This window comes from Abramis brama, assembly GCF_963993115.1.
Source record: "Abramis brama genome assembly, chromosome: 18".
NCBI classification, from domain to species: Eukaryota; Metazoa; Chordata; class Actinopteri; order Cypriniformes; family Leuciscidae; genus Abramis; species Abramis brama.
The window spans coordinates 26570267-26583114 of record NC_139980.1 but is presented as its reverse complement, the minus strand read 5'-3'; the positions used below and the strand labels follow the sequence as shown (position 1 = coordinate 26583114).

The following is a 12848-nucleotide window of genomic DNA, read 5'->3' as shown; positions in this document are numbered from 1 at the left end:
AACAGATGACCTCAAATCTAGTTTGTCTCTATAGCATCCTTCAAAGAAACACCTCTTCAAAACAAACCGCCATCATCATCATCATCATCAAGAAGGAGCTGTTACAAAACTGTTTGGCTACCAACATTCTTTCAAACGTCTTTTTTTATTCCACACAATAAAAGTCATACAAGTTTGGAATGACATTGCAGGTGACTAAATGATTTTTGAGTGAACTATTCCTGGGATTATTCCTAACCGGTGCATATTCTTGAAATGAGATGATGGTTACATAATCGTACATTTAAATCAGAAGCGCCTCAACATAACTAGATAATCTGGTCCCCAGGGATATTTTGTATATTCTTGTTTGCATTTTCCCACAATATTCAGACATTTTTATATCAAGGGAGGTAGAATTGAAGGTAAAATTACAAATTGAAGTGGCCTGTTTGCCTGGGAATTAGTTCACAGCTTCACACAAGCATCTAATTCCCATTTATATTCATGTTTCACAGCATTTTCTAAATTAAATATTACACTTTTGTATGGAATACATTTCACTGCACTTACAACTCAACAAAAATCAACAGTAATGAATTCTGATATGTCTCACATACTGTTATTTTAGAGTTCCCTCTAAATTGTGCTTAAGATATGCCACAGAGGGCCACGAAAACAGATTGATTACATGGACAGGGTCACTGAAGTCTGGATCCAAGTTTGCTTGTGCTGTCAATCAACATGATTAGTGCTTTCTTTAACTACTGAAACAACACTTACTTTTAACAGAAACAAGCACAAAGGCATACGCGTTTGATAACAGGCATTCTGCTTCTCTACACACACTGAACAAAATTATAAACGCAACACTTTTGTTTTTGCCCCCATTTTTCATGAGCTGAACTCAAAGATCTTAGACTTTTTCTATGTAGAAAGGTTAGTGTTAGTGAGCACTTCTCCTTTGCCGAGATAATCCATCCACCTCATAGGTGTATTTAATGTATTTTAATCAGGGTTCGTACAGATACTGTAAAAATAAATTCCAGGACTTTCAAGGACTTTTCAAGCACTACTTTTTTTGGTTTTCAAGGACTACAATCCGAGATCTCACTTATCAAACACTATCTTTAGTATTTTTAAAGGATTTTTAAAACTCAAATTACCGATATAAGGTATCCAAAATACAACTTACAACGTATTTAATAATATATATTAAATACAAAGTTTATAATGGCTATTATTTTTCAATAAATAATATTTCATATTATAATGTTGCCGTACTTCGTATTATCAGACAGGCTGCAGTGTTAATTTTGCTTGAAAATCTTGTATTTTTTTGTTTTTTTGAAAAAACATATTGTATTTTAAGTAAGTAAAGCACTTTTTAAGTACCTCTTCATAAATATGGCTGTTTTCAAGGGTTTTCCAGGACTTAAATGTCAAAAAGTCAAATTCAAGTACTTCAAGCACTTTAAGCACCTTGTACGAACCCTGTTTAATTCAATGAATCCTGGCTGAATAAAAGTATTATTTTCTTAAAAAAAAAAAAATCTTACTCACCCAAAACTTTTGAATGGTAGTATATTTATATTAGGTGTCATTTTCCTTATTAAAAAATGTCTTGTCTAGAACCCTGTAGCATAACAAGAGCCAAAAATCCATTTTCTATTCCTATAATAATATTTACATCTGGGAAAATGCGAACATGATTGAGGATCGGTCCTTTTGGAAAGATGGTATAAAACAACAGATTAAACAGCGGCTCGATTTCCAACCAGCTGAACATGGAGTCACACTTGATTACTATTAAATCAATACATCTGAGCCGCTGGTGGCTTGTCTTTGCTGTAAGGTAATTATACTTTAATTCAAGTCACATTTTACACTCCAGCTTGATCCTATTAAAGAGTGAGATGGCAATGGCCTTTGCTCGCTAAACTACTAATCTGCGTCTACGCCTGCCACCTGATGTTTCGCGTAAATACTGAATCGTAATAAACCTCCGGGCCTTCAAAACCACACAACGACAGAAAGGCAGGTTCAAACGGTGTTCTGTTACGTTACACACATGACAGGCTGAAATTAATTTCATCATAACTGTAATGAGAGCACTGAACATTGAAGAGGAGAATGAGGAGTGATCGCTATTAAATACAGTAGCTGTGTTAATCATAATATGTGACTTTATGAGTTTATTGGTGGAAAAATTAGCCGACTAGTTTAATGAGTTTTTAAAATATTGCAAAATATTGGATGTTTCATTCCTGTGGCATCCTATACACTTTTGCAGTGCACTGTTGGTGCTCTAAAAAAGAGCATATCTTTATTGAGAATCATTGCTCAGTGACCTTTTCCACATACTGTCCTTGGGGAAGGAAAGAATTGAAAATGCATTTCACACATCATACTAAATTTATGCAAGATCTCCGTCTACTTTGACCCATTTACCGTGGCACTTCTTCAGCCTTCTGCCTCACGGTTATCTGCAGATGTTAATATTTGATGTATGTGTGTGGTCAGAAGGACCAAGGTGAACCTCAAAACTGCTGAGGCTGACAAGTGTTATAAAAGAAGCTGTTAATTTTTCATCCCTGGGTTTTTGCATGATAATAATGACTGGAGGGGTTTGCATGAAAATGTTAAAGCAGAACTAAAAATAATGAATCCTTTCTGAGACGTCGCAATAAGAAAAAAAGAAAAAAATGTTGAAGTTTGTTTGTCTCCTAATTATAGTCTTTCTCCCAGTATTACCTCCAATTACAGCACAACACCTCCTCTTCTAACGTCTCTTGCTGTGTCAACACGTTTTTTACGCCAAATTACACCTACCACCCAACCAATTTATATTTAGTCAATGAAGACATTTCAGTGTACTTATTTGTTTATTTACTTGTCGGTTTGACAGCCTCTCCAAATAATGATTTTAAAGAAATGTTCTCATAAAACTGGTATTTATGCAGCAAATGCACAGAGCGATATGAGCTAATGGAGTGTGTCGGTGGGTAAGGTCATGCTGCAAGGCAGATGGCTGGAGAGTGTTGATCAGCAGCCTTATTAAAGGTAACAAAAAGGTCTGGATTTGTGGGAGCGTGACTGCATTGTTTTTGGAAAATTCTGATGCTCACATTAGCCAGCAATATCGTAAATATGGAACACAAGTTAATCCGTAGGTATACGAGTTTGATTAATCTTTGTGTTCAGCTCTGTTTTCGGTCATCTGCCTCATCCAGGAGGGTGACGAGTCTGCATACAGACAAGAGGTTGAATAACTGGCTGTCTGGGGCAGTCATAATAACAAGCTCAACACACATAAAACAGTGGGGATGATAGTGGACTTCAGGAGGAAGAGGAACACCCCAGCACTCCCTCCACTCACCATCATGAACAGCACTGTGGAAGCAGTGGAGTCATTCAGGTTTCTGGGCACTGCCATCTCACTGAAGTGGGACAATCATAGTGGGACTCCATAATGAAAACGGCCCAGGCCGTTGTACTTCCTTCACCAGCTGAGGAAACTCAACCTGCCAAAGGAGCTGCTGATACAGTTCTACTCAGCCATCATTGAGTCTGTCCTGTGTTTATCTAACATCTATAGCTGTCTGGTTTGGTTCACGCACAAAATCAGACATCAGAAAACTACAACAGACTGTCCGGAGTGCGGAGAGGACTATTGGTGCCCCCCTTCCCAGCCTCCTGGTCCTGTACTCTTCCAGAGTGAGGAAAGGGGCAGGTAAAATCACCACAGACTCCACTCACCCCGGCCACAACCTTGAACTGTTGCCATCCAGACGCCGCCTCAGAGCCACTAGAACAGGGTTTCTCAAACTCGGTCCTGGAGGGCCACTGTCCTGCACAGTTTAGCTCCAACCCTGATCAAACACACCTAGCTGTGAGTTTCTAGGCTGCGTTCCAGTCCAAAATTGTCATGCCCTACACTCGCTAACTTCCCTCCGTCTCGTTCACTCGGATGTACGTCATTGCGAGTGCCCACTACTGGCGGAAACCGCAATGGGCTGAATTGGAACGTCCTAAACCCTTGATCACTTGGAATCAGCTATGTAGTTGATTTATTATTTACATTTGTTATCCCTTTAAGAATTTGTTTAATGCAGCGTCCAAATGTTGTTTGGGTTGTTTTCAATTAAAAAAATTAGAACTAATATATCATAGAGTTGTTTGTTGTGGTAGTGATTAGACGAGATCCCTTACCATCAGCACTGGTGCCCCCCAGGGGTGCGTTCTCTCCCCACTGCTCTTCTCCCTCTAGACAAATGACTGTACCTCCAAAGACTCCTCCGTCAAGCTCCTGAAGTTTGCAGACGACACCACAGTCATTGGCCTCATCCAGGACGGTGACGACTCTGCTTACAGACAAGAGGTTGAACAGCTGGCTGTCTGGTGCAGTCATAACAACCTGGAGCTGAACACGCTCAAAACTGTGGAGATGATAGTGGACTTTAGGAGAAACCCCCCTGCGCTCCCCCCTCTCACCATCATGGACAGCACTGTGGCAGCAGTGGAGTCATTCAGGTTCCTGGGCACTACCATCTCTCAGGACCTGAAGTGGGACAATCACATTGACTCCATTGTCAAAAAGGCCCAACAAAGGTTGTACTTCCTTCGTCAACTGAAAAAGTTCAACCTACCACAAGCGCAGATGACTCAGTTTTACTCAGCTGTTATTGAGTCGGTTCTGTGCACTTCTATAACTGTCTGGTTTGGGTCAGCCAGCAAATCAGATATAAGAAGACTACAACGGACTGTTAGGACAGCTGAAAGGATCATTGGTGTACACCTCCCCAACCTTCAGGACTTGTACAATGCCAGAGTGAAGAAACGGGCAGGGAACATCATCACAGACCCCTCCCACCCCGGCCAAAACCTGTTTGCACTTCTGCCGTCAGGCAGACGTTACAGATCTCTGCGCACTAGAACTTCTAGGCACAAAAACAGTTTTTTCCCCCATGCTATCTCCAGCTTAAACAGCTAAAACAGCAATTAACACCTGCTGTATAATTCATTCAGTACTTGAGAGAGAAGCAAGAGGTTTTTTTTTTTGTAAATACAAATTTTATTTATAGAGCTGTACACACAATGCACAAATCTGTACACAAGTCTTCTGTTTCAGATGTATACTAAAACTATTATTATTGTTTATTCTATTTATTTATGTTCCCATTTAAATGCCTGTTCTAATGTCATATATGTATGTACCAAGAGCTCCTGTAAAAACCACAAAAAATTCCTTGTGTGTTTGTGCACACTTGGCGAATAAAGCTCATTCTGATTCTGATTCTGATTCTGATTCTGAGATCTGTGGTGAGGTCACAATCGTACTGCAATGTGGGACATATAGGTTCCTGAAGTGTACATATGAAGTAGACTCGCTCCCTCTGTCAAAATAGAGGGAACAAGGGTCTGTCCATCTAAACTTCCCTCGTCCACTTCACGAAGTGGAACGCACTTCAAAATGGCGACGGGGATTCCCTCGAGGGGAAGTTCGCAAGTGCGTGTCTAAAAGTGGACTGGAACGCAGCACTAGTGATCCTGAAGACATTGATGATTAGCTTGCTCAGGTGTGTCTGATCAGGGTTGGAGCTAAACTGTGCAGGACAGTGGCCCTCCAGGACAGAGTTTGAGAAACCCTGCACTAGAACATCCAGAACAGTCTAGAACAGGAACAGTTTCTTCTTAATGGCTATTTCTCTCTTGAACAGTTCAATGCAACTTTGTTGTGCAATATCCTATTTATTCATATTATTATTCACAATACTGTAAATATGTTCATTATCTGTAAATGTTTATTCTGGCTAAACCTATTTACCTACTATACTTTTTTATATTTTTTATTCTTAAATGTTATGTGTTATGGGCAAGGTAAATTCCTTAGCACACTTAGCAATAAAGCTCTTTCTGATTCTGATAACCCTGGGCTTTAAAGACCTGGGGCCGGTTGCACCAGCTGTGCATAAGTTATAACTTAGCCTAGTTTTGACATAAATGGACACTAAGTTACGACTTACGCACTTCTAAATATTTTTGCGTTGCACCATTAAACTTAGTTGAAGAGTAACTCTACGTATAAACTAAATATTTACGGCAGCCTCCGATCAGGAGTAACGGATGGAATAAAATATCAGACAGACTGAACTGCATCAATAGCTCTTCTTTTACCTGACAGACTTCAATTATTTAGACATATATGATTATGCTGACATTTACACTCGCTTACATTTTAAGAGAGAGAACATTATGTGAAAAGATTACTTTGTTAGCGGCTATCTTTAACACGAACCCATCCTAAACAGCACGCCGCTGTGTGCATCGGTCCATGTTGTGCATGTCAAATATCAGTCATAATCAATAAACGTAATTTCTTATGTTTTTTGTATCAATATTTATTTATTGATCCTTATTCATTTCAAATACAGTTTCTGAATGTTATTTACATATAAAAACACTTATGCTATTCATGATAAAGTATCGTATTTAATGGAAACTTATTTTTTACCGTTAGTAATGTGAGGCAAAAGAATGAAGGATAAACTGAAATTCACAGCATTTCAACACAACATCTGCTCACGTATTTGAAGGCTGCTATTGGATCATCGAGGCTAAACGTCATATTATGCGACTACGCATTACTTTACAGAGAGCTTACGACCTACTAGCTACGTTCTGCCTTACGAACAAATGGTGCAACGGAATAAAGTTCAGAGTTAGTTACAAACTAGCTAGTAGTTACTAAGCCTCTAGTGTGGACTTTACGTTCCAATTTAAGAAAGAACTTACGAACGGCTGGTGCAACCCTACCCTGCTCCAGAGACCTTCTATACTTCTAAAATCCTACAGTGAGTCGTTTTGAATCAGACAACCAATCATAAACCACCCAAGTTGTTTAACTTATTAAATAATCACATGCATTGTACAGTTGCAAAAACTCTCACGCTTATTCTAAAGGTGATGATACCGATACACATGGCAACTTTTTGAGCAATATTGCTGGGCAAAGTTGCCGTCAACGGGCAACCAGATGAGACACAGGGCCCACGACCGATCTAAATTATCCAGATAGAAATGTATTGCCCATTTTCAATGGAAAAGTGCACAAGCAACAATCGCTCGGCAAGATTGCCCAACAACATTGCTCAAAAATTTGCCCTGTGTGTCATCACCTTTAGACTTACTTAGACTTAGAAAACTTTAATGTCCCCAAGAGACAATTTGTTGTACAGTACAGGCATATTGACACATAATCCACAACACAAATCTTATCCACATGCACAATGTCATAAATAAATAAAACTACTTCACATTACTTCACATTTATTCTCCAGTCATCCCCTCCCCACACCTTATTTGATTGGGTTATAGCCATGGGAATTAATGAGTTTTTGCTCGGTTGGTTCTAACCTTAGGGTATCTATATCTACGACCTTGAACTCCACTGAAAGTGGATGGGTTGTATCCATGCAAACCTTGTCTGCCTTCTGTGCCAATCTGGTCAGATAGTTGGTAGAGGTCTGCCTGTTGTTTACCAATGATTTTTCCACAGGTTTTAACAATTTTCCCCAATTTGTTCCTATGGGTGATTTTTGAATGTCCATACCAGCATACAATACAGTAGGAGAGGATACTCTCAATAAAGGACTTTAATACTCTCAAGATCCATTTAATTAGTGTTGAATTTAGCTGGAAGTTGTCTCTAAGTCTGTTTGCTCAAATTTGTGGGTGGATTGTATTGAATGCTGATGAAAAGTCTGCAAATAAAACACAAGCATGTGTTTTACAACCCTCCAGGTGTGTATACAGATCATTTAAAAGCACTACAATGGCATCGTCCGTCCCCCTCCCAAATCTGTAGGCAAACTGTAGAGGGTCAAGATCACGAGGGCACATTCATAAAATAAAAAAAAAGATGTGCATGCCATGGATAAATCATTTATAATAATTCAATATTCCAAAAATTATGATTTCATGATGACTTTACTTTATAATTGGAGTAATAAATACATGCTATTATGTTTGCTGTATGTTTCAGGAAACTTGCACTAGAGCAGATATACATGGCAACATTTACACTAATTATTAAACAGGATGCATCTTTGGCTAACAATCGCAGGGTTAACCTGACAGAACAGTACGAACAGTGTGAAATATGAAACATGATAACCGAGGATTCTGTTTACCCTGGCTTAAGAATAACCAAAGTTAACCATTTCAATTCTGAAAAGGCAATTTGTTTATTGAGTAGCCTAGTAGAGTAAATGGAGTTTGACCCGGGATCTACAATACAAGAGTGACGTCTAGTGGTTACAACATTTATTCACACAATTTATATAAACCTATTGAACCCAGATGAATTCTTTTGGACCCGCTAATAATAGGTAGCCTACAAATATTTTGTCTTGATAGGATAGCATATTATAATTTAACATATACTCTGTGAGTCGCAAAGCATAAATAAATAAATAAATATTTAGAAAAGGCCAAACGTTCGAGATGTTTTGTAACATAACAACAGCACGAAACCATGCGTTCAGAGAAGACAGACAGGGAGACAAGAGAAGACAGACAGGGAGACATGAGACGACAAGCTGAGCATTCCACTGGGACACCGACAACAATCATTTAATATCTGGATGGATCGAGAGTTCCGCGGTGTGTTTATCGACACTGCTGCATAGTTTTATCTGTAAAATGCACCGGTAAGTGAAACGCTATTCCCACTGCTACAATGGACGTTAACTTATAATTTGCGGCGCAAATCTTAATGAATAGGCCTATTCTAACGATCAAGCCTTGATATAACGGCAGTTCCATGCCCAGGGTTATTGTCAGTCTACTCAAAAACAATCAGATGTCTACATTTACTGTAACTAACAAATTTGCTTGTGGAGGACCGACCGTTCTTGTGTTTTGTCACATAATGCTTTCCGTCATGACTAGTTCGAGTCTGAATCCTTTCCGCGAATCGATTCTTTCGATCTTTTTTTTTTTTTTTACATTCCAAAACATCAAAGCATTAAGGCAATACAGATAAACATGGAAACAAACAACAACAAAAAAAAGACAAAAAGATACACAGATACAGATGTGTTGCCAGGGTAAAAAATAAATAAAATAAACAACAACAATGTAATACATTTACCCATTAAGAGGACAAAAAGGATGAATATAGAGATAGTTTTCACTGCTTTCTGATTAGCAGAGATAGGCTACTTGTCTAGAGATCATCTTTGAATAGAGAAAAAAAAAGAGTAAAGTTTTGTTTATGGACTTAAAATATATGGCTAGTAGGAAACACAAATTAATTTATGTAATATTTCCCTATTCTCTTTTTTGAGTAGTCAATCCAAAGAAAACCTCTTTAAAACAGAAAGAAAAGTCACTTACAAAATAAGATTGTATACACATTAGCAAATCTGACCAAAATTACTGTGTGTGTGTGTGTGTGTGTGTGTCTACAAAATAATGGCCAAATCACCATAAATGAATCCGCATCTGGCCCGGAGCTGGCCCAGTCCTGGTCCGGATGAGTAAAAACGGATCCGTGCCGATGTTAGCCCGTGGTGCCAAAAGACATCGACCCAAGTCTGTTGCGCGGAACTTACGAAGGACTGGGCTAGATCTGGGCCAGATGATTTTTGCTATCTGGGTCAATAATATCTAGCCTACATATTGTTTGTTGGTCTTTATTAATTGCAATTTCTAAGTATGTAAGTGGTGTCATCATCAGCCAGCTGGCTAATAAACTACTAACTGGAAATAAGCAGAGCTAAAAAAAATGAGAGGCAAGCAAGAATAAGCATGTCTAAGTCCACGTGACAAAGTTCAAAAGTTCAAAGTTCATCGGTTCAAAAAACCGCCCACAAAACCTCTCACACTACAACTTTAACATAGTAGGATGTCCTGTTACTTTATCCTCTACAGTAAAAGACCTGGGTGTTATACTAGACTGCAACCTGTCTTTTGAAAATCATATTTCATATGTTACAAGAACAGCCTTTTTCCACCTTAGAAACATTGCTAAGCTACGTAACATGCTATCAGTTTCTGATGCAGAAAAAATAGTTCATGCATTCATGACCTCGAGACTAGATTAATGCTTTGTTGGCCGGTTGTCCTGCGTCCTCATTAAACAAGCTACAGTTGGTCCAAAATGCCGCCGCTAGAGTTCTTTCTAGATCAAGAAAATATGATCATATAACACCAATTTTATCATCACTACATTGGTTACCTATAAAGTTCCGTATTAATTACAAGGTATTGCTACTGACTTATAAAGCCCTAAATGGCTTAGCTCCAGTCTATTTAACGGATCTTCTATCGCCCTATAATCCATTGCGCTCTTTAAGATCACTAAATTCTAGGCTTTTGGTCATACCTAGGATATCCAGATCCACCAAAGGAGGGAGAGCATTTTCACATTTAGCTCCAAAACTCTGGAATAGTCTTCCTGATACTGTTCGTTGCTCAGACTCGCTCTCCCAGTTTAAAACTAGATTAAAGACGCATCTCTTCAGCCAGGCATTCATATAATACTTTTAATCGTATAGTTAAATCCGACCTCTAGTTCATAAAAACGCCAGAGGAGAACTGGCCCCCGACTGAGCCTGGGTTCTCCCAAGGTTTTTTTTTTCTCCATTAGGTCACCTGATGGAGTTTTTCGGTTCCTTGCCACTGTTGCCTTTGGCTTGCTCAGTTGGGGATATTTGGGATATTTAATTTAATTAATCAATCAACAATACTATTGATCAGCATTACCAAACGTGGACGTTTTCCACTAGAAACAAGCATTGATGTATTATTTTAATTTAATACTGTGAAGCTGCTTTGATACAATCTGTATTGTGAAAAGCGCTATATAAATAAACTTGACTTGACTTGACTTGACTTGACAAAGTGAATATTGGTAAATATAATTTTAATCGCACTATTATTATTTATATGTCCTGATGGCTCTACAAACTGCTTTAGTTACTTACTTTTCGCGCCGTCATTCAAATAATCGGTGCACTCCATTCAAGCGTCGGTTAATTCACTTGTCGGTTCTGGTTCTCGGCTGGTAATTCATAGAAAAGATCCGACTCAAAAGAACGATTCATTCACGAGATTCGGACATGGCTGGTGACGTCATATTCAAACGCCATCATCTGTGTTTTGTTGTGTTAGCATGTTACAACAGTAGACGTCTTTTCACAATAGTTTTCGGGTTTCACTCAGCTCAGATGTTGCTAAAAAGAGTCGTTTTACGATAAGAGGACGTTACATGCCTCGACACACTAGTTCTAATTATGTCAGACCAGGAATACCTCCAAAGTAAGTTCATGTATGGATTGTGAGTTTTGACTGTCGATGACTAACGTTATCAAAAGCAAAACGGCATGATACTATTATCTATTTTAACATTTTAATATATCAACATAATTATGGAGGGTTTTAATAGACTAAATAAAAATTAGTATGTAATGAAATGATTAAATATATCATGGGACGTTTCGATAAATAAATGTATGTATGAAATGTATATCATGTCGTAAATTAGGCCATTTTTATTTATTTGTACATACAGTTCATTATGTTCATATATTGATTGCAATTGCATAGTTTAACTGTGGAATTTTTTTATATAACTATTGTAACCAACGGTAAAAGCATGAGTGACTTGATTTTCATGCTTAGTTTCTAACTATGATATTAGAAAAAATAGTAGCATAAACACATTTACAATACAAACCATAACTGCTGTAGTAAAAAAAAATCTTAGTAAAAAGTCTTTATAATGATTCTACAATATTTCAGGCACAGTAACTTCAGTTAGTGTAATTGTTTCATAGTAAAACCATGGTAAATATTTCTAAAAGTTTGCTCTGTGGTGTAATAAATGAGGTTTTCTTTCCTCTTGCAGTCATCCCATGTTTGGTCGGTACCTGAGCACAGTGGGCTTTCCACCAGCTCAGACCATTTACAACCACTGGAGACACTGGTATCAGCCTAGTCATTTATGGTGGACACAACCACCTCACTGGCAGCATCCCTCTTCCTCCTTCAGCACTGTCAGACACCTCTCCAACAGGCCCCCGAGACCTCCGGATCCGTACAACTGGAGTTCCTGGAGGCGATCTGAAATATTGCCACAAACTCAACCCAGACGAGGCCTTCACCTTTCTGCATTTCTGATGGACCGCTCTGATCGGGAGCCACCTCCTAAGAGGAGGAAGAGTGCGGATGGAAGGCCGGCAGGGGAAAGATCTCAACGCTCACCCGAACGTATACCTCCAAATGGCAGCAGGAGTCCAAAAGGAAGTCCTGAATGGCTACGCAATGTAACCAGCATTCCAGTGCCTCCTGGGAAATTTCCTTCAAGTCCAGAGAGGACTGAAGCCACACCAGGTGAATGATTTGGATGCTCATTTTAATTCATATTGATGTATTGGTATGTTGTTGTGCATAAAAAGCCAAATCCATAATCTTTTTCCTTCACAGTGTTGAAGAGACACTGGGAGGATCTTTCTCAACTTTGTAATGCTGCATCTGCGAAAGGGGGGAAACAAAAACGGCCATTTGATTTTTCTGTGATGTCCTACAATATCCTCTCGCAAGACCTGCTCTGTGATAACACGTACCTTTACAGGCACTGTAATCCTCCCGTTCTGGATTGGCGCCATAGGTTTTCAAACATCATCAAAGAGCTGGAACAACACAGTGCTGATGTAAGTAAAGGGGCCTTTCTTGAAAGAATCATTTGTTCGAATATTTTCATTATTTCTCATTTCCGCGTAAAACTTATTTAGGTAAAATTGCTGGACTAAATTGTTTAATACCGTACATTCATTGTTACCAGTCACACATCACTACTAAAA

General features: G+C 38.7%; 1 protein-coding gene across 2 annotated transcripts in view; it reads left to right on the top strand.

The window, feature by feature from the left end:
- The first annotated feature begins 8310 nt into the window (after positions 1–8310).
- Positions 8311–12848, top strand: part of angel2 (angel homolog 2) — a 10182-nt gene continuing 5644 nt past the window's right edge. Inside the window, exons 1-3 of one of the 2 annotated variants that reach the window (XM_084091241.1) lie at positions 8311–8690; positions 11894–12378; positions 12472–12698. In XM_084091241.1, the coding sequence (XP_083947367.1) occupies positions 8683–8690; positions 11894–12378; positions 12472–12698 (720 nt within the window). In that variant the 5' untranslated portion in view covers positions 8311–8682. Of the gene's footprint in view, positions 8691–11105; positions 11305–11893; positions 12379–12471; positions 12699–12848 lie in introns of those variants that run through there. The other variant, XM_084091240.1, reaches the window with a different exon arrangement.